Source organism: Hyperolius riggenbachi, chromosome 4 (assembly GCF_040937935.1).
Source record: "Hyperolius riggenbachi isolate aHypRig1 chromosome 4, aHypRig1.pri, whole genome shotgun sequence".
Lineage (NCBI taxonomy): Eukaryota > Metazoa > Chordata > Amphibia > Anura > Hyperoliidae > Hyperolius > Hyperolius riggenbachi.
Window position 1 is genome coordinate 463,092,243 of NC_090649.1, and position 27,041 is coordinate 463,119,283.

The 27,041-nt window shown below is 45.4% G+C and overlaps 1 protein-coding gene across 3 annotated transcripts in view; it reads right to left on the bottom strand.

The window, feature by feature from the left end:
- The window catches only part of SUSD4 (sushi domain containing 4), a 243,224-nt gene that overhangs the window by 87,904 nt on the left and 128,279 nt on the right, over positions 1–27,041 (bottom strand). For all 3 annotated transcript variants that reach the window (XM_068279673.1, XM_068279674.1, XM_068279672.1), the window contains one exon: positions 13,284–13,496. In XM_068279673.1, coding sequence (XP_068135774.1) covers positions 13,284–13,496 — 213 coding nt within the window. The remainder of the gene's footprint in view (positions 1–13,283; positions 13,497–27,041) is intronic.

The following is a 27,041-nucleotide window of genomic DNA, read 5'->3' on the forward strand; positions in this document are numbered from 1 at the left end:
CTGATCAGACTCAGCTATTTCTGTCTGAGCCGAAACGGACGCCGCAAGTGAGCCTGCGCGAGGCTCTCACAGGATTGTTGCGATTTTGGGGGGCTGCGAGCGGTAGATCGGAGCTACAGGAGGGGATGGGGAAAGTCTAATTAGAATCTAGAGGCTTTCTCCTGCCGAGGTAAGTACCCCCGGGAGCTCTTCTTTATTACAGGTTTACTTTAAGCTGGCCGTACATCACTCTATGTATGGCCAGATCAACCATTAGATAAATTGGAAATCATACAACCGCTGCCTACCAAGCCGCTCTCCAAGTGTAAAGTGTGAGTGCCCGACCCCCCCCCCCCCTCAGGTGACCATGATTAGTGTAAAGTCTCACCTCTCTGCTGGCATGAGTCCTGGTCTCCTTCGGTGTTCAGCATCACCGCGAGCACCTGTACAATGTGTATCGGTACCTGTTGTGACATCACAACACGTGCCACTGTTTGTGGTGATAGCAGACACTTGGAGGAGGCCAGGAGTTGCGCCGGTGGGAAGTTGAGCCTTTATGTGCACGCGGACACACACACACACATACTCAGGGCTGGATTTTCCATAAGGCACTATAGGCAAGTGCCTACAGGCGCCTGATAATGGAAAGGTGTCTCACTCCCCCCCACTAGTGCCTCCCTCCCTCCTTCCCTATGCAGAGTATCTCCCTTCAGTCCAGGGTACCTTTACCTATTTAATACTGATGATACCTCCAGCTACCTAATGGTAAAGGGCCCCTGTAGCTGCCCATGAAGGACAAGGAAAGTAAGGGAGTGGAGACAGCTGGGCCAACCAGCATGTTTTCCGTGCGGTTCGGCGGAGGTTTGTAGGTTCCTGGAGGGTGAAGTCTGGGGAGCCAGGACATCTATGCCTATAGGCTCCAGTGATGTAAATCTGAGCCTGCACATACTTGGGGGTGGGGCGACACTGGATGGGGTCCATCGGTCGTGGCAATATCGAATGCCATTGCTGCCATGCATCAGGTAACCAGCCTTTGTGACCAAGAGTTTTCCGCTATTCCCAATTGATCCATGTGACTGATTTCGACTTGTAATCGATCATACAATTGATCGGGCGACCATGCTGGGGCACCGATTCTCTTCCGTTGTGATAAGATTATCGAATCTGAAGTTCGATCGGGCTGCAATGATATATAGGCACTCTTATTTTCTACCTAAACTATAATTGATGCGATAAAGAGATAAGGGGGTATACAGGTGGTCCCCGCTTACTTGCATATAAGCATGCCCATAGCTATTTGGTAAAGAGGAGACACTCACCGGCCACTTATGTAAGCTCTCCTGCTTACATAGCGGCTAGCCTGGGAGCAGGTGTACTTACATAAGGGGCAGGTGAATGTCTCCTCTTTACCAAATAGCCGTGGGGATGCTTATAGGCATGCCCACAGCATCTGCTCAGGGTCCCTTTAAAAACCAGAGCAATTTTCACATTTTACGCTCCTCCCATACATTTGCAAATAACTTTATAACTACTTATCACACCTAAATGATCTATACATTTTTGTTTTCCTCCACAAATTAGGCTTTCCTTGAGACTACTACTACTACTTATTTAATTTTATATGCATTTTAAGGGAATAAGAAAAAAAAATAAAAAAAATAATTATTAGTTTTCAGCCATTATAGTTTTAAAGTGCTACTGTAAATAAAACACAAAAAGTACAAAGGGAACACAATGGGGGGACACAAGCGGTAGAAGGGAAACACAAGAGAGACATAACAAGGCACAAGAGGGACGTAAGAATTGGTGGGGGATTGAGGGGAGAAGATGAACAAATGCCCATGCACCACGGACACAACAGGTTTAGTATATTTCTTTATAGTATAAAAAATATGACAATTGTTAGACATAGATAGGGGGGAGGTTATTATTAGGTGTAGGTAGGGAGGTTAAAGGACCAATGCTGCAAAAATCTTAACTATATATATGTTACGGCCAGAACCCGAAGTGTGGCCACTTCTAGTTCTGGCCGGCCACTTCGGGTTCTGGCCGGCCAATGTGCGAAGTGGCCGCAGCGCAGCGGGCAATGTTAGAAATGGAAAGTTTACATTTATTTTACAGCCGTCTCGCTGCGGCCAAATGTATTAAAAGTTGTTTAATTTAATTAAATATAGCCGGCGGCAATGTGATAGATGAAGCCGCCGGCTTTTGCACTGCCTCCTCCTCCTCTCCTCCTCCCCCCGCCTCTCTCCTCTCCCTGCCTCCTATACGACATACGGAGCAGCCGGGCGGGGACACGCGTGTCCCCGAGAGTCGTTCGTCGCGGCAGGGGAATCCTGCCGTTCCTGCAGAGCGGGTGCTGGCAGAAACAATGTCTGCAGCCTCCCCGCTCTGCTTCCCCTGCCGCAACGAACGACTCTCCCGGCGGCTCCGTATTGTATGGAAGGCGGGGACAAGGAGAGAGGCGGGGGGGGGGGGGAGAGAATCGGGGGAGGCAGTGCGAAAGCCGGCGGCTTCATCTATCACATCGCCGCCGGCTATATTTCATTAAATTTAAGCAACTTTTAATACATTTGGCCGCAGCGAGACGGCCGTAAAATAAGTGTAGCTTTGCATTTCTAACATTGGCCGCTGCGCTGCGGCCACTTCGCAAATTGGCCGGCCAGAACCCGAAGTGGCTGGCCAGAACGCGAAGTGGCCACACTTCGGGTTCTGGCCGTAACATATGTTTATATATATATATATATATATATATATATATATATATATATATATACATATATACAAATAAGAAATACGTTTCTACCAGAGTAAAATGTGCCTTATATTACTTTTCTCCTATGCTGCTGGCATTTACAGTAAGTAGTAGAAATCTGACAGAACCGTCAGGTTTTGGGCTAGTCCATCTCTCCATAGGGGATCCTCAGCATGGCGCAACTGCCATTTACTAAGTGCTTTTGAAAAGAAAGAAAACCCTGTGAACCCCCCATGAGAAGATGGGACAGTCCAAAATCTGTCGGTTCTGTCAGATTTCTACTACTTACTGTAAGTGACAACAGCATAGGAGAAAATACATTTATGGCTCATTTTACTGTGGAAGAAACGTGCTTCTTATATGTATATGTTTATATGCATTTTACATTTTATGATTTTCGCAACGTGGTCTTTTACTGTTAGGCATAGGTAGGGTAGGGATAAAGTGAGGATTAGGTTAGAGACTTCAATAGTGGAATATCGGTAACATTAACCATAGTATTCTACTATCGGCAACATCTCATGCCCAAATTACCCGGCGCTTCTATGAAGTGCATGCCTCTGGATGGCTAGCGTTGTCTGATTCTCATATGTGGCTACCCCAGTCCTCCGTTTCAGCATCAGCTTTGCCGGATTGGTGGTTGATGCCATTGGCAAATCTCTATTGCTCTTTGCAGTGAATTATTAAACCACCCCAGCAGCATTCTGTTAAGAAAAGCGCGTTATGCAAAACGCCTCAGCCGTGATGAGATTTCCTAAGCGGAGAGCCGCAGCCGTCACCCGTCACTCCGTCGCACGGTCTGGCAATAAATCAGTTTGATGGACAGCAGGTCGGACCGCTAATGCAGACAGTTAGCACTACACTAATGAAACAGCCTGCAGCGTGCTGCTACACCAAGCAAGAATACGCCAAACAGAACTCCATTTCCTGTCAATATCTGGCCTTCAAGGCTGCATCTTCATAAAACATCAATCAAAGCTCAGCCCTGCGAGGAAGGGGATCCTCAGAGCGGGGGACTCGGGGACCATCACTGTGATAGCATTAGCAGCATGGCAGTCAGTCTCTGAATGTACATCACTTACTGAGACTCTGACAGCAATGGCCACTTATGAGAATCAGAATCTCCATGCAGCCAATGTGATGGGAAATACATGTTTAGCTGTAGATAGTTTTACAAGAGGTCAGAACCTTTTTTTTCTGCTGGGCTTCCCCCGTCGCCATGGTGACGGGGCGGGATGACGTTGGGACGTCAGAGGGAATCCCGATCCACCCCTCAGCGCTGCCTGGCACTGATTGGCCAGGCTGCGCAAGGGGTCTGGAGGGGGGGGGGGGGGGCGCGGTGGACAGCGGCGAATCAGCGGCGAGCGGCGGCAATCAAAATATGCACGCAGCTAGCAAAGTGCTAGCTGCGTGCAATTAAAAAAAAATTATGCAGATCGGCCCAGCAGGGCCTGAGAAATCCTCCTGTGCAGGTTACCCCGAGCTGAGCTCGGGATAACTGGCAAGGAGGTTAAAAGGAAACATCCATCTCCCTCTCAGTTTAGGTTCCCTTTAAACAGGTGCATAGCTGCAGGCAAGCAAAACTGCATATCAGGTTTTTTAATTGGAAGTTAAGCTCCAAAAGGTAATAAGGTAATTATATTTTACACTAATTAACATATCTGCATTGAGAATTAGCCTCATTCAGGCTTACGTTAGCCTCATCTCTCTTATGGACCCCGCTTTGATGAATCAGGCCCACAATGAACTTTAACTGTTTAGTTATCTTTTTTATTTTAAGGTGGCCATACATTACTTAAGGGGCCCATACACTTAACGATTTTACCGCCAATATACAGCAGATTCGATCACTGTGATCGAATCTGCTGAGAAATCGTTGCGCAAATGCTGACCGAACTATCGATTTCCGACCGAAATCGATCGTACCCGTCGATTTCGCTCGATCGCCGGCGGGTCGGGAGTGCGTCGATAGCGGCATTCGAAAGTCCGACGACCGACGCTAGCTGCAATACATTACCTGCTCCGCCGGCGCGTGTCCCCGCTGTCACTTCTCCGCTGGGTTCCGGCAGGCTTCACTTCTTCCTGTCCCGACAGGAGTTTAAACAGTAGAGTGCCCTCTACTGTTTAAACTTCCCCGGACAGGAAGTACAGTGAAGCTGGAGCCGAGCACGGAGAAGGGACAGCGGAGACGGGGGGGGGGGGCTCACACCGGGGGGGGGGGGGGGCTCACACCGGGGGGGGGGAGGGGGCAGCGGCAGCTTCACAGATGGTAAATCGATTTCATGCTGAAATCGATTCACAATCTGTTTGCAGTAAAGGCAGCCATACGATCCCTCTCTGATCAGATTCAATCAGAGAGGGATCCATCTGTTGGTCGATCTGATGGCAAATCGACTAGTGTATGGCCACCTATAATTTGCCATCAGATCGACCATTAGATAGATCCCTCTGTGATTGAATCTGATCAGAGAGGGATCTATTGTCTGTCCACCGAACTTCCAAGCATCACCGCTGTTGCCCTCCCAAGTGTATGTGTGTCACCCCCCATGTCCATGGTAAGTGTTAAGGGCTCACCTGTCCACTGGCACAACTCCTGGTCTCCTCATTTGTCCAGCATCACCGTGAGCACCTGTACCACGTGACACCGGCGCATGTAGTGATGTCGCTAAATATGCTGGTGTCACATGGTACAGCCACATGAGGTGACAACGACACCAAGCACCTGAGGAAGCGATAATTCCCGGTGGCAAGACAGCTGAGTCGTCAACACTCACCACAGGCACGGGGACACACCGACACCCACTTGTGGGGACACCGGCTGGGGGTATGTCGGGTCCATTAGTCATCACTAAACCTGAACACCATTACTGCCACACACCCAAAAGTGCCCTAGCGACCGAGATTTGCCAGCAAGCCAGATCAATCCTGTCGACTGAATTTAAATGAAAATCAATTGAAAGACTGGTTTGACGGCCATGTTGCCACATTGGTTCTCCTTAGACTTGATAATATGAGTGGATGGAAAGATCAATTAGCCCATAAAATCGAGAAATGTATGGCCACCCATAGAGTTTGCCCGGCGCATTATCGCCCACTACATTTCGAATCAATTGAGGTAACTAATAAACGCCTGACTTCGAGAACCACCAGGAAGTGCTGCGTACAAAGACGAACATGTACGTATCTGTTCTGCCGCACCCTCCCTTGTCGCAGAACACACAGAGTATTATAATTCAGGATTAACAGGAAACTGATTACAATTTGACTTCAAAACCTCTCACATAATAATTAGTGAGGAACAATGAAACTCATTGGATACTAATCCTCCTATGTGATGACTGCCGGGCTCTCCTAATTCCCAGCGCAGCCGGGAGGTTCTCCGCACCAATAGTTGGGGGATCTTGATCCCCAGAAGAATCATTGTCTGCATTCCTTGGGGACAATTCACAAGTACAAAGTCATGGAGCAATTTGCAGGCTCAGATAAGCTGCTGTAAAAGGCGTTGTATATAAATGTTTAACAAAACGCATTTTTGGGAACCAACTGTAGTCCGCTGCCTTGTGATGGTATTTGTGTGTTAAATCAGATCCGAGATGAAAAACTAACTATAACAAGTAACTTGTCTATATATCTTATCTAAAGTTTACATAGCATATCTCGCTGCAAACAGCTTCAAAAGTTTATGATTATTTATTCCTGTGATACAATGAGGGCAGCCATGTTCTGTTTGTCACATTGTCAAAGGCTGACGGCTGGAAATGCTATCAGCTTACCTGTGTGTAAATTCAGTCCCCTCTCCTCCACCCTCCTCCCCTCTGCCTCTAAAATCAATGGCTAGTAACCTCCTCCTGCCCAGACTGAGCTCCCATAAGCCCTTGCTACAGTGCCAAGGCACTAAAAGAGCTGTGGGCAGGGCTTGTTTAGTTTATAGGGAATTAGAGTATTAAAACAAACAAACAAACAAAAATATTTGGCTTGAGGAATGCCCTATAAACTATATGAAAGGAACACAATTTTGCAATGAGTAAAAGTTTATCTCGAATCCACTTTAAAAACGTCTAATCTTTCTTGTGCAAAACTGGTAAAAACACTATCTTCTGCAACACTTAAAGGAATCATCAGCCAATATTTATGCAAATCCGATTTACTTACCTGGGGCTTTCTCCAGCCCCTCGCAGCTGTCTGTCCCTCGGTGACAACTCTGTTCGCAGCCACCGGCCCGGGGTCCCCGCACGGTGCAGAGGACGACCTCGAGGTCATCCTTACTGTGCCTGCGTGAAGCGCCGCTGCCAATCAAGACAACATTGTCCGTGACTGCGCAGACCCCCTTCCCCCTAAAGATAGCAATATGTCCCCCCTTCCCACCATTTAGATGTGCCCCCCGTTTTAATAGCCAAGTGTTCCCCCCCTTTAGATAGCCAGATGTGCCCCCTTATAGATAGACAGATATGCCCCCCTTTCCCATTTAGATGGCCAGGTGTGCTCCCCTATAGATAGCCAGATGTACCTCCCCTTTAAATAGCCAAGTGTGCCCCTTTTAGATAGCCAGATCTGCCCCCCTTCCCACATTGAGATAGCCAGCTGTGCCTCCCAATAGATAGCCAGATGTGCCTCCCAATAGATAGCCAAATGTGCTCCCCTTCCCACATTGAGATAGCCCGGTGTGCCTCCCAATAGATAGCCAGCTGTGCCTCCCAATAGATAGCCAGCTGTGCCTCCCAATAGATAGCCAAATGTGCCCCCCTTCCCACATTGAGATAGCCCGGTGTGCCTCCCAATAGATAGCCAGATCTGCCCCCTTCCCCATTTAGATAGCCACGTGTGCCCCCTATAGATAGGCAGCAAGATGTGGCCGCTTTTTCTACTGCTGTTAACACTTCTGCACTCCTCTGCAGAGGCAGGGAGAGGATCAGGGGCACTTCGTGGAGCCAGCAAGCTGCCTCTCTAGCACGTGGAGGTGCAGTGGCTGTGCTGAGCGCCCTCACAGTGCTGTACCTGGGGACATAGGTCCCTCCTTGCCCACCCATAGCTACGCCCCCGAAGTTTGCCTCTTCCTTTCACAGGAGGCAACCAAGATGCTTGTAAATGCTTTAATCATATGAATGGGCCCTAATCAACTTCATCAGGCTTTTCTCAGCAGCACCCAGGGTCATGCTGATTGGATGGAAGAATATCCAGCCCTCTCAATGAACGAAACCAGAGAGATTGGCCACTAGGAGATCACTGAGTGGGAGGGACCTGCGCTTGCTGTTGATCATACGCTCCTCTGGAGACTTGACTTGAATAGCACTTCTGAGATGTGGCATTAGCTGAGCGCTTCACCATTCAATGCTGATTGGATGGAAGAATATCCATCCCTCTCAATGAACGAAACCAGAGCGATTGGCCACCAGGAGATCACTGAGTGGGAGGGACTCTGGGTCGCTGTTGATCATACGCTCCTCTGAGGACCCCCTGACTTGAATAGCACTTTTGAGATGTGGCATTAGCTGAGAGCTTCATCACATATTTATAAATAGGACGCCGGCAACATTCTGCTTTGAAAAACACGCAAGCTAACAGTTCGCATTTGAAATGCTGCTTTATAAAGAGGCCCCAGAGTGTTGCTGTGGATACAGATTCAGACATTACACCAGCTGTATCCAAAATAACTGCGCGCTATAAAAAGGGTTTTTTAAAGATCATTGCTAATATCATTCTCCTCCAGTTTGTATAAATATCTGTTATAGACTGTAGGCTCAGAAGTGCAAGGCTCTCTACCCTACTGTTCCTGTAACCTGAAGTGAGAGGAATACGGAGGCTGCCATCTTCCTTCACAAATACACACACGCGCTACAAAATACAAAAACACACATTACACAAATACACACGCACACTACACAAATACACACGCACCACGAATACACAGAATACACAAACACACACAGTACATAAACACACACACATACACAGTATATAGACACACACACACACGCACAGTACACACACACACACACACACACGCACAGTACACACACACACACACACACACACACACACACACACACACACACACACACACACACACACACACACACAGTACACAGTATAGACACACACACAGTACACACACACAATATGCACACACACACACAATATGCACACAGTACACACACACACAGTACACACACATACACACACACACACACACACACACAGTGCACACATACACAGTATATAGACACACACACACAGTACACACAGACACAGTACACACGGACACACAAACAGTACACACACACACACACACACACACACACACTGTACACACAGTACACACACAGTACGAACACACATAGACACACACACACACACACACACACACACACACACACACACACACACACACACACACACACACACACAGTACACACATACACAGTATATAGACACACACACACACACACACACACAGACACAGTACACACAGACACACAAACAGTACACACACACAGTACACACACAATACACACACAGTACACACACACACACACACACACACACACACACAGTACACACACACACATACAGTACACACACACAGTACACACAGACACACAGTACACACACACACACAATACGCACACAGTACACACACACATAGTACACACACACACACACACACACACACACAGTACACACACACACACACACACACAGTATATAGACACACACAGTACACACACACACAGTACACACACACACACACACAGTACACACACACACACAGTACACACATACACAGTATATAGACACACACACAGTACACACAGACACAGTACACACGGACACACAAACAGTACACACACACACACACAGTACACACACACTGTACACACAGTACACACACACATAGACACACACACACACACACACACACACACACACACACACACACACACACACACACACACACAGTACACACATACACAGTATATAGACACACAGACACAGTACACACGGACATACAAACAGTACACACACACACACAGTACACACACACCACAAATACACACACCACACACGGCTTTGTAGTTTTCCACTAATCCCTGTATTTGGCAGACAGCCCTCTTAGCTGGTGAAATGTCCTCTGATGCTGCGGTGCGCGGATAACACGATAATACGATGTGCGGAGAGATCGCTGCGTCCCCAGATGTGATTCTTGGATAAGTCACGCAGATAATGTTCCCGACCAGAAATGTAATTGGATTGGATTCCCTTTGTGGAATATGATTTATTATACCTCTTCTGCAATCCTCGCTTTACATAATTATCTCTCACGTCCCCCATACAGCGGCCCGGCAATGCAGCTGCGGAGGGGACGGCAGGAAGTAGGACCTTATCCTAGATACCCGGCCATGCTTACGGGAATATAAATATCTAGGATGACCTTATCTGTTAAGTCATGTGTATGCAGGCACAGACCACAGTAATCTGCAGAATCACAAAGCACAGACGTGCAGAGGTGTCTGCGAGTATAATGTAGTATAATAGTCGTCCTATCCATGTCTGTCTATATCTATCTATACAGCCCCTAGATTCTAAGTTCTGTGTGCCCCCCCCCGAAAACGCTGACAAGCAGCTTGTCGGCAGCTAGCAGGTGGAAGGGGCGTCCCTTGCAGAAGAGACACTCCTGCAAAACGCCCCCTCCTGGCATTAGGAACACGCCTTCCTTAGCTGTCATTGGCCCTACACTGCCTCTCCTCCGCCCATTCCCCGCCTCTCTGCACTCTGCTCTGTGATGAGACTCACAGAGCATAAATTGCAGCATCTTGACCCCGGGGTCTTGGCCATTTGTTTTAACTCAGCCTAACGCAGAGAGGAGTAACGTCAGGGAGCCGCGGCAATGTATACTATCGGCTAGCCCTCCGGATCAGGTAGTGTGTTTTTTTAGCATTATTTTACCACCTTGGGTTCTCTTTAAAGAGGCACTATAGTGACACACAGTACAATGAAGTATAATATACCCATTTTTACAGTCATTTTAATCTATATATTGCTGTATGTAATCCTGCCCTCTCAATGATGTCACAGCCTAGGCTGTTTAGATAAGCGGAATTTTCCTCCCGAAGCATTCTGGGAGACCAGGTATTACTTCTACTGGCTTTAGAACTCTCTGTAAACAAACATTCTGCAGAGATCACCTGACAGGACTAAAGATGTTGCCCCCATGATACATTTCACAATGAAATCAGGGTGAGGAAAGATTTTATAATGGGCAAACGCTGACTAAATCATTTATAAATGAATATTGTAAAAAATAAGCAATTTTATTAATTATGTTATTTTCACTATGGTTCCTCTAATGGCAAAAACTGTATAACTCCAGGAAAAAAACTAAAATCCTTCAGCAGATAGTAATAATGATATATATAACATAAAATAGACATATACTAATGTGGGAACAAAAGAGTTACAGACAACTGAACTCCATGGTTTGCAGAGTAAGGCAGTGAACACACTTGTTTGATTCACGCACCTTCTGCCCCGTATGGCAAAACACGCATTGCTGCACTTGTCTTTGAAGCAGAGCTGGGAAAAGGTCCTCCAACACATAAGGCTGAGACACCAACGTACGCCCCTGGCCTCCATCCCTCCCGCCCCAGCCGTCACACACTGATTGCTATTAGACTAAGAGGCTCAACCCCCCAACACCTTAATCTCTAGTTATCAGGCTTGCAGTCACTGCCATGTATCCCCTTTTCTTATTTCTCCCTGCTTCAAACTCAATAGGGGAATGATATGAATGAGTGAGTTTGTGTGCCCCCTCCTACACTGCGCCCAGAGGCAGAAGCCTCTCTTGCCTCTGCCTCGGCCCTGCATTGAAGTCAATGGCCTGCTCAGATTTTTTTTTTTGCATTTATCCGCATTCCATCTGCAAAATTTTTTTCTGCAGTAAAGAATTGGACAACCTTCCACTTTCTTCTGCAAAAAGTGTACATATGTGCTTCTCCATAAAACTAAAAATCACTAACAAAAACATGCATGGTTAACACAAACAAGAGCGCAATCGTAGAGCATTGAAAAAACAAGACCGCTCACAATAGGGCAGTGACAGTTGTGCTCCCTGCCTAAAGCCTCATACACAGGCTAAATAACCCTAGACCAAGACTAGCGTTCAGCGTCATCTCAGAATCTATCATGTGTACAGCTTCACCACAACATCGTTAAAGAAATCTGGCATTGCCAGAGACCCCAGAAGGCCAGATGATCGTGGGGTAAACTATCGCCCTAAAGGATCATAAAACATAATTTCAAAGTCTAATGATCTCCTCCCTCTGGCTATAAGTGGCACAGTGTACGGAATGAGGCCATTGTTCTGTGGCCTCCCCCCCCTACACCTTATACCTCAAGTGTTCCGTGGTACCCCAACAACCACTTTTTCAGAGGTAGCGAATAGTGTTAATGGCTTTGGTTAAATGAAGAATGCCTGTGCTACTTACGCAATAATCCCCTGCGTGGCCACGCTTGTGACATCATGATGCTGCGCGTCACCATGTTTATGCGCCTGGCATCTTATATACTGTGCCACACTGAGCACCAGCAAGCTATGCCGTCACATTGGCGTGCATAAAAGCATGTGGCCATGGAGCTCTGTCCAGCTACAGTCCGCCTCTCCCTCAACACTTCTTATTGGCTTGTGCCACCACTCTTCTGCTGCCCCTCCCTTTCTCTTCATAATTTCAGCGCTTAGCCATAAACGCTTAGTGCTAAGAGGCCCGCAGGCCAAAACATAATGCAGAGTGGGGAAACCACTTGTGGGCCAAACGTCAGGCAAGAGTTTGACATGTGTGATCTACAATGGGGTCAATTCATAAAGCATTACTGCATGCGGTAATGCTCAAAACAGCTTACTGACCACTTAGCAAAATGTCAATTCATAAAAGCTGTTACCGCATGAAAAGCTGAAATTCCTGAGCAGGGAGGTAAATTACCACCTTGTGCAGTGATTATCTCAACACAGGTCACTAAATGTCAATTCATAAAGATTAGAGCTTTGAAGAGGCGATAGGGTGCGGATAAGAGCAAAGTTAATGGAGACAGATCTCCCAGGCAGTAGCAGTGAGAGCAGAACAAACAAGGCTTCCAGAATACCCTTGGCTGTGTTTTTAACCTCTTGGGTACCTGTTTTCATATGTTTTTTACATCAGAAAGTCTGCATGTTCAACATTTCGTGAAGTTCTTCTAAGCTGTGGCATTTAAATAGATTGTTTAGAAAGACTAGTAGACAGATTCAGAGCAGATTCAGGGCAAACAGAGGCAGTTTAAAAAAAATTCACATCTAAAGGGAAGTTGGCGATGCCGCTTTTATTGTGACGCTGTCTCTGCAGGAAAAAATGTATTAACTCTGTATTAATTATGCCGAATGCGGTATTTTCCCGACAAGATTTTTTCCCCGCACAACCTTTTATGAATTGACCCCAATGAGGCGTTGAACCATTTCAGACACACCTCCCATGCATTGGAAGGCAGGACTCTAGAATAATCGCCAGAGCATTCGGTTTCCTACCTTCTTCCAGGCATACCGGCGTGTCGCTCGGCCGCCAGGCCAGGGAGCCATTGTTAAGTAGCGCACACACTTTCTTTGACGGTCCTTTGAGCCGGAAGCCATTCTGACAGTGGAAGCGGACCACAGCATCTTCCAGGAAGATACTGAGGCTCTGAGTCCTGTATCCGTTCTCGGGGACTTCTGGGATGGGGCAGGTGGCCAGGCCTTCAAATCCTAAAAAAGAGAGAGGAGAGGGGAGGAGCCACGTCATTTCTTCATCTGCAATCAACACAGAACAGGAAACCTAAAGTGATAGGGATATGATGGCTGCCATATTTATTTCTTTTTAAAAAATGCAGATTGCCTGGTTGTCCTGCTGATCTCTTTGGAACCAGTAGAGTCTAAACCACACGCGTGAAACGAGCATGCGGCAAATCCAGTCAAACTCGAGCCAGAGCACTTGATCATGTTCGGGGTCTATGGCTAAAAGTATTAGAGGCAGAGGATCAGCAACACAGCCAGGCAATGTGCATTGTTTAGAAAGAAATAAAAATGGCAGCGTCCATATCCTTCTCACTTCAGTTGGCCTTTAAAGGGAACCTGAACCGCGTAAAAATAAACACATGGTGTACCTGCAAATGAATATTACATACTTACCTCACCATCAGTTCCATTTAGAAGCTCACCGTTTTCTTCCAACTACGATTCCTTCCTATTCTGACTAGATCTAGTCGGAACTGGAAGCCGTAGGACCCTTTTCCACTATATGAGTTGATGTCAGTCATAACTGAAAGGCCAACTGATGTGCAAGGTAATGTTCATGTTTCCGTATGGCTCAAGTGGGCGATATTACAGGTTAAAGAGACTTTATATCAAAAAAAAGTGTGTGTGGGTGGGGGTGGGAGGGAAGCCTCAGGGTCCCAATGAAGGTTCCCCGTCCTCTCTAGCCTGGGGGAATTCAGCGCTGGCTCCCCAAAACTTCCAGGACAAAGCCTGACAATTACTGTGCAGGGACAGCAGTATTTACTTACCGTGATCCAGCTCAGGCGCAGTAGCGGCTCTGTTCGTGCTAAGGCAGAAATAGCTGATCCTGATTAATCCGCAAGGACTTGCGCCAGCGCAGTAGAGCGTATACAATCGGGCGGGGCTATTTCCACCTTAGCCAGAACGAAGAGCCGCTATTGCACCTGCGCTGGATCACGGTAGGTAAATATTTATCTCGCCACTGTTTGGGGGTCACAGTGCTGGACTGCCGAGACCGATGTGGACTGAGGAAGCCTCATTAGGATCCAGAGGCTTCTCCCTCTCGAGGTAAGTATCCCTCAGAGTTTTTTTTTTTGTTACAGGTTTTCTTTAAAGGAGTGCTGACCCGGAAGCTGTTATGGGGTCATATGCACTTTTAAAATGGAACTGAGAATTCCAAACATCGCAGTGGACAAACGGAACGCAGTGGAGGAGAAATAGACCAATGAGTAGACAACGTGGGAGGTAAGTATGACGCGGTGTGCATGTTTATTTTGACTTTTATTTTTCGTTCAGGTCCGCTTTAAAGAGTAACTGTCGGGCATAAAATCAAAAATCAATTCTTTATTTTTATCTGGTAAACAAGTAATAACAACAACAACAACAAATAACATTTGTAAAGCGCTTTCTCCCGTAGGACTCAAAGCGCATAAGCATGACTCAGACCATCGTGGTACAGAGGAAGAATTTTACAAGTCCGGAAATGCCAGGCTAAACAGGTGGCTTTTCAGTCTGGATTTGAATAGCTCCAGGGATGGTGCTGTCTTTACTGGGTGTGGCAGGGAGTTCCAAAGGGTAGGGGCAGCATGACAGAAGGCTCTGTCTCGAGATTTTTTGAGGTGCACTCTGGGAGTGACCAAGTTTATAGAACTTGCTGATCTGAGGTTGTGAGAGGTGTGGTGCAGCTTCAGCAAGTCCTTCATGTATCCAGGGCTCAGATTGTGCAGGGATAAGGATGCTAATCAGGTAATCCAAAAGTTAAAATCACTATTACTTTTCTTGTTGATAAATTATCATTCCCCAGCTTACATGACTCTTATTTGGTACACAAAAAATTTGGTACACAAAAGAGAAGTTGCAGGGCATGCTGGGTTGTTTCGTTTTGCTTCTCTACTTCCCCTCAGACTTAACTAATGCAGCCTGATTGGCTGAAGCATCTTTCCCTCCTGCTTTCCCCTCCCACACCTCTGTTCCTCTCTGACTGGCCAAAATTTCTCAGGCTGAAACAATGCACTTTCTATAGTGGAGGGCAGGCAAATCAGGCAGAGGAGACTAAGGGCGGATATTACAGCACGACTGGCTTCAAAATAGCCACAGTAAATATGGAAACTATCTAGAATAGGATTCTCTACTTTTCCTTTATAAAATTCACAGGAATCATAACGTGGACAGTGCAATACATGTGTTATGTAAGTAGAGCAAGTATTTATCTACTTATATATTTGTGTTTTTTTCCTGAGATAGTATGGCTGGCAGCTCCTCTTTAACAATAGTAATATTTCCCTAAATATGATTCAAGCACTTTCAGATACCTCACAACATTCTGTGAAATCTCTGGGCTGAACTTGGGGATGGGCCCTTTAAATCGTAACCCTCTCAGAGTTCAATAGAACATCTCCTTCTGGTTTCTAGTGTGTAGTAAATAACCGCAGTACACAGGAAGTACGGCACACACGCCAGCAGACGCAGCGATGACCCACACAGCGCGATCGATACATCCCTGTCCTTACTTGATCAGGCAGCGAGCTTACTTCATGCCTCCGATCAATGTTTACTTCACCTCTGCTTCTGTCTACATGCCTCTTCTTCTTCCCTCTGCTCCTTTGTGTACCGCAGAGTCTCCCAACAGCATGATAGCACGTTCCTCATTATTGATGACTAAGCTGACCTAGTACCAAGGCATTGTGGGTAACATCATCTCAAGTACCCCTTGACACATATCTATTCGATAGGAATGCACCATAATTGTGCATAAATGCTTTTAATGTAGGATGACACTCCATAGCATAGAAATTTTTTTTTATAAAAAGCATCCAATAAGAAATTATTTATTTAGCTTACTTATCCTGTTGTTTTTAGTGTTCACTGAAAAAAGAAAAGAATACTTCTGCTGGTTTTCATCTTTACAGTTTTTCTGTAAAGCTAAAGGTGGCCACAGACAATACAATAAAATGATCAGATTTTACAGCAATTCAATAAAAAAGATCGGATTTCCCGAAAAATCGAAAGCTTTTTTTTTTTTTTATATTTGAGCAAGAAATCCGATTAGATTTCCCATTTTATTTGATAAAAGTCTAACGGGAGTGCTGGATTTTTCTGATCAATTTTTATGAAAATTGAATGGTGTGCGGTAGAGTGTCAATTTTCTTACATATACTTCCAAGCAATTTTCTCAGTTTCCAATCATTTTTGTCATAATTGGGGAAAAATTGAACATACGTGTGTGGTACATTGGTCAGATTTTTTAAATGTTACAATCAGTAAGAAAAATGAATTGTCATTCTTGAATTGAACAGATATTTTAAAAATTGTATGTTGTGTGGCCATCTTAACGGGGAACTGAAGTAAGAGGTATACAGAGGCTGCTATATTTATATCCTTTTAAGCAATACCAGTTGCTTGGCAGCCCTGCTGATCCTCTGCCTCTAATACTATTAGCCATAGCCCCTGAACAAGCATGCAGCAGATCAGGTGCTTCAGACTTTAACCCATTCGCGTCCCGTCGTTTTCACTTGAGCAATGTTCACCTCCCATTGATTAGCCTATAACTTTATCACTACTTATCACAATGAACTGCTCTATATCTTTTTTTTTTCGCCACCAATTAGGCTTTCTTTGGGGGGTGCATTTTGCTAAGAGCCACTTTACTGTAAATGCATTTTAACAGGAAGAATAAGAAAAAACGGAAAAAAAATCATTATTTCTCAGTTTTCAGCCATTATAGTTATAAAATAATACATGCCTCCATAATTAAATCTCACGTATTGTATTTGCCCATATGTCCCGGTTATTACACCGTTAAAATTATGTCCCTATCACATTGTATGGCGACAATATTTTATTTGGAAATAAAGGTGCATTTTTTCCGTTTTGCATCTATCACTATTTACAAGTTTAAAATAAAAAAAATATAGAAATATTTCATCTTTACATTGATATTTAAAAAGTTTAGACCCTTAGGAAAATATTACATGTTTTTTTTTTTATTGTAATGGGTTTTTTTTTTATATTAAACAATTTATTTGGGTATTTTTGAGAGAGTGGGATGTAAACCATAGTTTTTTATTGTAATTGTGTGTTTGATTTTATTTTTTTTTACTTTTTGTTGTAGTTTTACTTTTTGGCCACAAGATGGCAGCAATGAGTTTGTTTACATGACGTCACTCTAAGCGTAACACACGCTTAGAGTGACGCATCGGGGAGGGAACAGCCAGAAAAAGCGAAGCTTCCGAGAGAAGCTGTCGCTTTTACAGCGGGGGAGAGGAATCAATGATCGGGCACCATAGCCCGATTCACTGATTGCCTGGCTAACGAACCGCGAGCCGGAAGCGCGCGGTAGCGCGCATGGTTCCTGGACATAGTTTCTACGTCCAGGAACCAAAATAGGTTAAAGTCAGATCTGACAAGGCTAGCTGCATGCTTGTTTCTGGTGTTATTCAGATACTACTGCAGAGAAATAGACCAGCAGGGCTGCCAGGCAACTGGTATTGATTAAAAGGAAATAAATATGGCAGCCTCCGTATACCTCTTACTTTAGTTCCCCTTTAAGAGTGACATCACTTCATCATTTCTGCCCTTTTTTTTCAAACCCAGCTCCGGGATGATTCACACTGTGCAAATGTGTCCCTATGGGATCGTTGTCACTGCAGCGTTTGCGATTTGCATAAACTACAAGTGTGTTGCATGCAGCATTTTGGGGGTGATTGCCATGTTATTCTTGTTCTATTGAATGGGAATCATAATCACAAATAATCGCAACTTTTTTGAGCCTCAAAATCGCGACCACGGTTTGTGATTTGTGCTCCGAATGTGAAACAGCCCTCAGTGTAAACTTTTATTTTACCTACTGCCAAAGCTTGCTGCCCCTCCCACAGAAAACATCACCTAGACAACAGGCTTACATAACTGTGAAGGGGGAGGGGGGATTTAGAGTGAACCTGAAGCGACAAGTACATGGAGGCTGCCATATTTATTTCCTTTTGAACAATACCTGGCAGGTCTGCAGATCTCTGTGGCTGCAGTAGTGTCTGAATCACACGCCTGAAGGAAGCATGGAGCTAATCTTGTCAGATCTGACAATAATGTCAGAAACACCTGATCTGCTGCATGCTTGTTCCGGGGCTATGGCTAATATTATTAGAGGCAGAGAATTGCAGGCCAGCCAGGCAATTGGTATTGCTTAATAAATATGGCAGCCTCCATATCTCTCTCACTACAGTTGTCCTTTAACTATTTTGGCCTCCTGGACGTACTAGCTACGCCCAGGAGGCCATGTGCGCGTCCGCGCGCTCCCGCGGCCAATCGCACGCGTGCACGCGCGCTCCTGGCCGCGGATCGTTAGCCCACGAATCAGTGAATCGGGCTATGGTGCCCGATCACTGATTCCTCTCCCCCGCAGAAAAAGCGACAGCTTCTCTTAGAAGCTCCGCTTTTTCTGGCTGTTGCGTCCCCCGTACGTCCCTCTAAGCGTGTGCTACGCTTAGAGTGACGTCATGTAAACAAACTCATGGCCGCCATCTTGTGGCCAAAAAGTAAAACTACAACTAAGAGTAAAAAAAAAACCCTTAACACACATTTACATTATAAAAGTTCTGTTTACATCCTAACCTCCCAAAAAATACCCAAATAAAATGTTTAATATATATAAAAAAAAAAAATTACAATAATAAAAAAAAAAAAACATGTAAATATTTACCTAAGGGTCTAAACTTTTTAAATATCAATGTAAAGATGAAATATTTCTATACTTTTTTTATTTTAAACTTGTAAATAGTGATCGATGCAAAACGGTAAAAATGCACCTTTATTTCCAAATAAAATATTGTCGCCATACATTGTTATAGAGACATAATTTTAACGGGGTAATAAACGGGACATATGGGCAAATACAATACGTGAGTTTTAATTATGGAGGCATGTATTATTTTAAAAGTATAATGGCTGAAAACTGAGAAATAATGAATTGTTTCCGTTTTTCTCTTATTCTTCCTGTTAAAATGCATTTACAGTAAAGTGGCTCTTAGCAAAATGCACCAGCCAAAGAAAGCCTAATTGGTGGCGGAAAAAACAAGATATAGATCAGTTCATTGTGATAAGTAGTGATAAAGTTATAGGCTAATGAATGGGAGGTGAACATTGCTCGGATGCATAAAGTGAAAACGACTGAAGGCTGAAGTGGTTAAAGAGACACTGAAGCGGAAAAAAAAATTATGATATAATGAAGTGGTTGTGTACTATGAATAATTACTAGAACATTAGAAGCAAAGAAAATATTCTCATATTTTTATTTTCAGTTATATAGTGTTTTTGATAACATTGCATCATTCTCTAATATTTGCAGTTTACACACTACTCAGCATTCTAAATGATTTTGAAGAGCAGGCCAGTGAACTTTTGACCTGTCCTCTGGGGAAGAAAAAAACAATACAGTGCCTGACAGTTGAGATAACAAGCTTCAGAAGACAGAGCTCTCTGTGACTTTGAAAGTCGTGGAGCTCAATGGCTTTTTTGCATCGATAACAACTGGAGTTTAACTCTTCCTGTACTGGAAACAATATTCGACTCATGTCTCTGCTCCTAATGTTTTATTTCTTAGCTGTACTACACATACCAATCATTATATCATCATTTTTTTCCGCTTCAGTGTCTCTTTAATTATCTTCCAGTCATAATATCCTTATCTTATCCAAAATAGGAGGTGTTCTGTTATTTGCATGGTGAAATAAGCTTATTAATGTAGCTAAGAAATACAAACAATTCCCATTATACAGCTGGCACTGCACAGTTGCTGCAGCTGGGCAAAGGCACCCAGATCTATTGTAAAAAAAAAAGGGGTTTTACATATATTTTTGATGCACCACCTGCTTTTTGGCAACGTTTTATTTTTATCACGGGGGGCTGCCAGGCTGCGGAGGCGCTAGGCCGATTTTAGATAAATCAGGAATCGTTCTGCAGTGTATGGGCAGACAACAGATCCCTCTGTGATCAGATTCGATCAGAGAGAGATCTGTCTCATGGTCAATCTGCCCATACATCAGCTGAATGTACTTCATATGAGAACATAGCAAAACTTAGCAAGTCAGTGAGTGTGCCATTGCAGTTGTCTGCAAGCAGCCCAGAATTCCCTCCTTCCATTGGAAAGGCTGTTAGAGTTTTCCCACCCCAATCACGTAGCTCTGATGACGATCGGCAACATTCCGAATATCTGTCTGCCGCCTTCTGTAGAAGAGTAAATATTTCTCCTAAGGGCTGTTTCGCACGGGCTTCTGTCGAGCTTCTGCTCGGCCTCTCATTCAAACACTGTTGTTTTTTATGTCTTTTTGAAGGCCTTTAATGGCTTTCAGTGTGTAGCATTTGAGAGCGTTGCGTTTTCTGGGCTTTTGCAGGAAAGGGCTGGGATTTGTGTCTGCAGGAAGCAGAAATACGGGCTGTTGTTGGCCTTCATTGGCTTCTGCTGGCATTCAAACGCAACGCTAGCAACAGCAAACGACTTCTAGAAGCTGCATGTTGCTTTTGAGACGAGATGCCGGGATCTACTGATAGGCTTTCATGGAAGCCTGCAACAGCTCGTACTAAATGCTCCCATTCACTTGCATGGGACGGCACCCGATCCCTAAAAATGTTGCTTTTGCCCGTCCCCCAAAACGCCGCGTTTAATGCTAGCAAAGCGTCTCTGTGAACCAGCCCTTAGTCCAGCGGCCCTTCCTGCTGTTTCAAAAAATAACTTTTTTTTTTCTTGGCTGGAAAATTGAATCTCTGATGAGTTTCAGGAGGGATATGCCCCTCTGAGCATCCTCGCAAGGGGCACGGTGGGGAAACCACATGGTGGCGCGGTCACGGCAGATTAGATATTCCAACGGCCGGGGGAACGTCACATCTCCCGTTGATTCTTAGGGCCGCAAACTGGTCTTCAAAGTAAAGTTATCTGCAGAATCCCAAGCTGGCAGGAGGAGGATTATATAAACTACAGTACGTTCGCGCACCGATTGGCGGTAGGAACACACGGGGAGACGTCTTGCGGTTTTATCAATCCTCAGGAATAGTATTCACAGCCGAGCGGCCGCGTTGATTTATGTGCTCGCAGGCACAATCATCGGCTTGCAAAGCAAACACAGCATGAAAAGCAAGAAGTCCCCAATGACGGCCGTCTACGGTGTGCAAAGAAAGGAATTTCAATAACGGCGTATTGACCCGATCTGACAGCGCCAGCGGCCCCTTGCCAGCCTCCATAATGAATAGCCAGACACAGATAAATATACTCTGCTCAGGTGAGCTGTTATTAGTGAGGTCACTGGCCAGGCTTGGACTCTGAGAGCGGCACAACTTGAGAGCTTTTTCCCACCGAAAATAGACGAGTTTTCACAATCGTTCCCACAGCGCTACGTACGCTGTAGTGTGAATGCTCCCCTATCCCAAAGTGATACGTATGCCGCAGTGTGAATGCTCCCCTATCCCAAAGCACTACGTACGCCGCAGTGTGAATGCTCCCCATCCCAAAGCGCTACATACGCCGCAGTGTGAATGCTCCCCTATCCCAAAGCGCTACGTACGCTGCAGTGTGAATGCTCCCCATCCCAACGCGCTACGTACGCTGCAGTGTGAATGCTCCCCTATCCCAAAGCGCTACATACGCTTCAGTGTGAATGCTCCCCATCCCAAAGCGCTACATACGCCGCAGTGTGAATGCTCCCCTATCCCAAAGCGCTACGTACGCTGCAGTGTGAATGCTCCCCATCCCAACGCGCTACGTACGCTGCAGTGTGAATGCTCCCCTATCCCAAAGCGCTACATACGCTTCAGTGTGAATGCTCCCCTATCCCAAAGCGCTACATATGCTGCAGTGTGAATGCTCCCCTATCCCAAAGCGCTACATATGCTGCAGTGTGAATGCTCCCCTATCCCAAAGCGCTACATACGCTGCAGTGTGAATGCTCCCCTATCCCAAAGCGCTACATACGCTGCAGTGTGAATGCTCCCCTATCCCAAAGCGCTATGTACACCACAGTGTGAATGCTCCCCTATCCCAAAGCGTTATGTACGCCACAGTGTGAATGCTCCCCTATCCCAAAGCGCTACATAGGCTGCAGTGCGAATGCTCCCCTATGGAGACCCTGCACAAGAGATTTGCCAATCATAGCGCAATCGCCACAGAACCGCCCACAGTGTAAAACAGCTCATAGGATGCCTTCACAGGACCGGTTCACACTCAAAGCACAAATTTCGCTGCGATTTCCCTTTAATAACAATGAAATTGCACCCAAAGTGCTGTATGCAGAGCGTTTGTGATTGATTCAAATCACAAACGCTGCAGTGAGAATGATCCCATAGAGATACATTAGCTGGTGATCAGCAAAGCTTCGAAAAGTGCTCAAACGTGAACCAGACTTAAGGGGGATCGCAAAATGCTAGCAAAATCGCTAGCGTTTTACAACTGGGATTTTTTTGCAAGTAGTACGTATTTTTAATTGAACATTTTCACGATTTTTGAGCGATTCGCTTTTTTAACATTTCAATCGCAGTTCTAAAATCGCGTAAAAAGCGATGCATGCACCGTGTTTGCATTTACTGCAAATTGCCAGCGATCGCGGCAGTGAGATCGCTGCCATATACTTTTAATTACACTAGCACTTTTAAAAGCGCTAGCGATCGTTGGCAAGTGGTGGTAAAAGCCCGCAAATCTCCCCACTGTGAATGGGCCCTTATCCCTGTGATTTTTCGCCCATTTTTTCCCACATTTTTGTGATTCTGTATTGTTATTTTTCCTATCCAATTATTTTTTTATGTTTTATACGAATTTCCGCATTCCGATTTTTCCATGCATAGCAATGAAGTTAATTTACGTGTAATTGTACATAATGAACTTCACATTGCATGCGGATTTTCACATCTGGAATGTGAAAATTCAATTTGCATGTTTGTTTAAAAAAAAAAGCATACATGTAGGGCGTTTTTTTTTTTCGGCATAAAATTTTGTGAAAATTTGCACAATAACTCATGTTAAATGCAAAGCCATTGACTTGCACTAGATGTGCGGCGAATACGAATTCGCAAAAAGGCAATTCGCCCACAAAATCTGTCATGTGTGAAAAGGGCCCTAAATTCAGGCTGGGTGCACACATAGCAGAAACGCTAGCGTAGTGGGAAACGCTGCGTTTTATGCAGCAATGTTAGTCTATGGGACGCAGAAGAAGCTGCATTTCACTACTTTTGTACAGTATTTATTTATTGCACTTATAAAGCACCAACATATTACGCAGCACAAACGCTGGTAGCGTTATATAATACGCAGGCTGGCTGCCAAAACGCACATAATGAAAGTCTATGGTAGCGCATATGCATTGCGTTTTTCATGCGTTTTTTTAATGCACATTTTTAATCAAAAAGTAAAGACTGATGTGTTTCCGCTTCCTGTTGCCTTCCTAATGATTTGCATAAATAAAAAAACGCATACAAAACGCATATGCGTTTTACATTAGCGAACCGCAAACGCATTAAAAACGCATCCAGGTAAAAAAATGCAAGCGCAAACACGCCAAAAATGCAGTAAAAACGCAATACAAAATCGCAAACGCACCCTCCTAATATGCTACTTTTTCGCGCTATGCCATATGTAAACCAAGCCTCATGTTCCGCAATATCAGTGCCATAGTATACGGGTGTAGCTGAGGTCTGTGTATACATTTCTCACACCTGCGTTTCTTGCTAGCCTTCTTTTTCGTGAGCATCTCACAGGCGGTGAAATCACCGCCTTGTCAGCTGCTCCCATCCACTAGCCAGGCTCTTGCTAGCGTATGACAACCCCCATGGAGTTGCCATGCTCAGACGCCACATGAGACTTTTTTTAGCCACATGGAGTTGCCAGCAGTAGATTGTACAGTGCTTCTGATTGCCATAAGAATTGCACCAGAAAACGTCGCCGCACGAACGTTTGCGTGATTTCAAGCACAGGAGTGATCCTCAGTGGGCCACAGGCATATTTAATTCAAAATAACGTTCGATCAAATTTGTATAAACAAGTGTGCCCAAGTCTCTAACAGAACATGTTTATTGCGGATCTGGAGGATGAGCGACTTACGCCGCAACAAACAGAACGTCCCTGGATGGAGTCTTTAAATCAGCCAAAGTGACATTTCCTGTCTGGCACAAACACTGGGCTGAGACTCGCTGGTGGAAAATAAATTGCAGAATAAACTCGGTATTAAAAAGAGGATGATCGCTTTCCTGAAAAGGTCAGATCGTTTATCTGGGATCAGAGCTGGAGATTATCTACAGACTTTTTTCCTGCTATTAGGGTGGCCATTAAGTTAGAATCTGCAATTAAAGCAGCAGGAATTACAGCCCGGCGCCCAGCGATGTCCTTGGGGCACACAGATGGTGCCAGGTGACATGGGGACTCCAGAAGGTCACTGGGGAGGAACATCCCAACTGTCACCCAGTGTGGCCTTCCCTAGAATTGTCACCAAAGTAAGTAGAACTCCAGCAGAAATGTTTTATTGTCGTAGCACTTCATCAAGGCAGCTTTCACACATGAAAAGGAGTTGTGTGACACATACTACACACAGCACGGTGGCACCATGGTTAGCGCTCTGGCCTTGCAGCGTTGGGTCCCCGTTTTGAATCCCAGCCAGGGCACAATCTACATGGAATTTGTATGTTCTCCCCATGTCTCCATGGGTTTCCTCCAGGCACTTCGCTTTCCTCCCACATCCTAAAAACATATACTGTAGATAAGTTAATTGGCTTCCCCCTAAATTATCCTTAGACTACGATGCAGACACTCAGGGCCAGGACAAGGCAGAGGCGACCAGGCACCAGCCTCAGGGCGCAGTGTAGGAGGGGGCACACAACTCACTCAGCTATCATTCCAATATTGTTTTTAAAGCAGAGTGAAATAAAAAAATGGGTAACATGGCAGTGACTGCAAGCCAGATAACTAGAGATTACGGTGTTGGGGCACCCTTTTAAGCTACATACACACGTCAGATTTTTGCAAACGACCCGTCGTTTGGACGTCAAATCGGACGTGTGTACAGTCTGTCGTTCAGCTGATAAGACTGGACTTGAGCGATCCGCCAAGCGGATCGCTCAAGTCCAGTCTTATCAGCTGAACAACAGCCCAATTTGACGTCCAAACGATGGGTCGTTTGCAAAAATCCGACGTGTGTACGAGCCTTTAGTCTAATAGCAATCAGTGTGTGATGGCTGGGTTGGGAGGGATGGGGGGGGGCACTTTGTTGTCTCAGCCTTGGGTGCTGGAGGACCTTGTCCCGGCTCTGCATACACCACATGATACATACATAGACATACATAGTATGTGACTATGGTAGAGATTGTGAGCCCCTCTGAGGGACAGTTAAGTGACAATATACAGTATACTCTGTATAGCGCTGCAGAAGATGTCAGCCCTATATACAGTCCTGACCAAAATTGTTGGCACCCCAGAAAATCAAGTATTTCTCACAGAAAAGTAGTGCAGTAACACGTTTAAAGGGAACCAGAGAGGATTCAATATACATACCTGGGGCTTCCTCCAGCCCCATACGCACGGATCGCTCCCACGCCGCCGTCCTCCGCTGCCTGGATCCGCCGCCACCGGGTCCCGTCATTGCCGCGAGTCGGCAAGTCGGCCGGCGGACGCGGCCAATTCTCCGCATTACAGGGTGCTCTCTCTCCATACAGATACGCATGTGGCTGCTTACTGCGCTGCCGCATGCGTACATGTATGGAGGGAGCCCCTGTGATGCGGACAATTGGCCGCGTCCGCCGGAAGTGACGGGCCCGGTACCGGCGGATCCAGGAAGCTGAGGACGGCGGCGTGGGAGCGATTCAGGCTTATGGAGCTGGAAGAAGCCCCAGGTATGTATAAAATCATTTTCTTTTTTCAACCCCCCGTTCCTCTCTGGTTCCCTTTAATGTTTATTCCCGTTGTGTGTATTGGAACAAAACAAAAAGGGAGGAAAAAAAGCAAATTGGACATAATGTCACTCCAAAAATGGACTGGACAAAATTATTGGCACCCTTAATATTTGGTTGAACAAACTTTAGAGAAAATAACTGAAATCAGTCTCTTCCTATAGCCATCAGTAAGCTTCTTACACCTCTCACCCGGAATTTTGGATCACTCTTCCTTTGCAAACTGCCCCAGGTCTTTCTTATTGGAAGGGCGCTTTTTCCCAACAGCAAATTTAAGATCTCCCCACAGGAGTTCAAAGGGATTTAGATCTGGACTCATTGCTGGCTACTTCAGAACTCTCCCGTGCTTTGTTGCCATCCATTTCTGGGTGCTTTTTGACATAAGTTTGGGGTCATTGTCCTGCTGGAAGGATCTTGGACACAAACCCAGCTTTCTGACACTGGGCCCTACAGTGCGACCCAAAATACTTTGGAAATCCTCAGATTTCATGATTCCTTGCACACATTCAAGGCACCCAGTGTCAGAGGCAGCAAAGCAACCCCAACATGTCATTGAACCTCCACCATATTACACTGTAGATACTGTGTTCTTCTCTTTGAAGGCCTCATTCCGTTTTCGGTAAA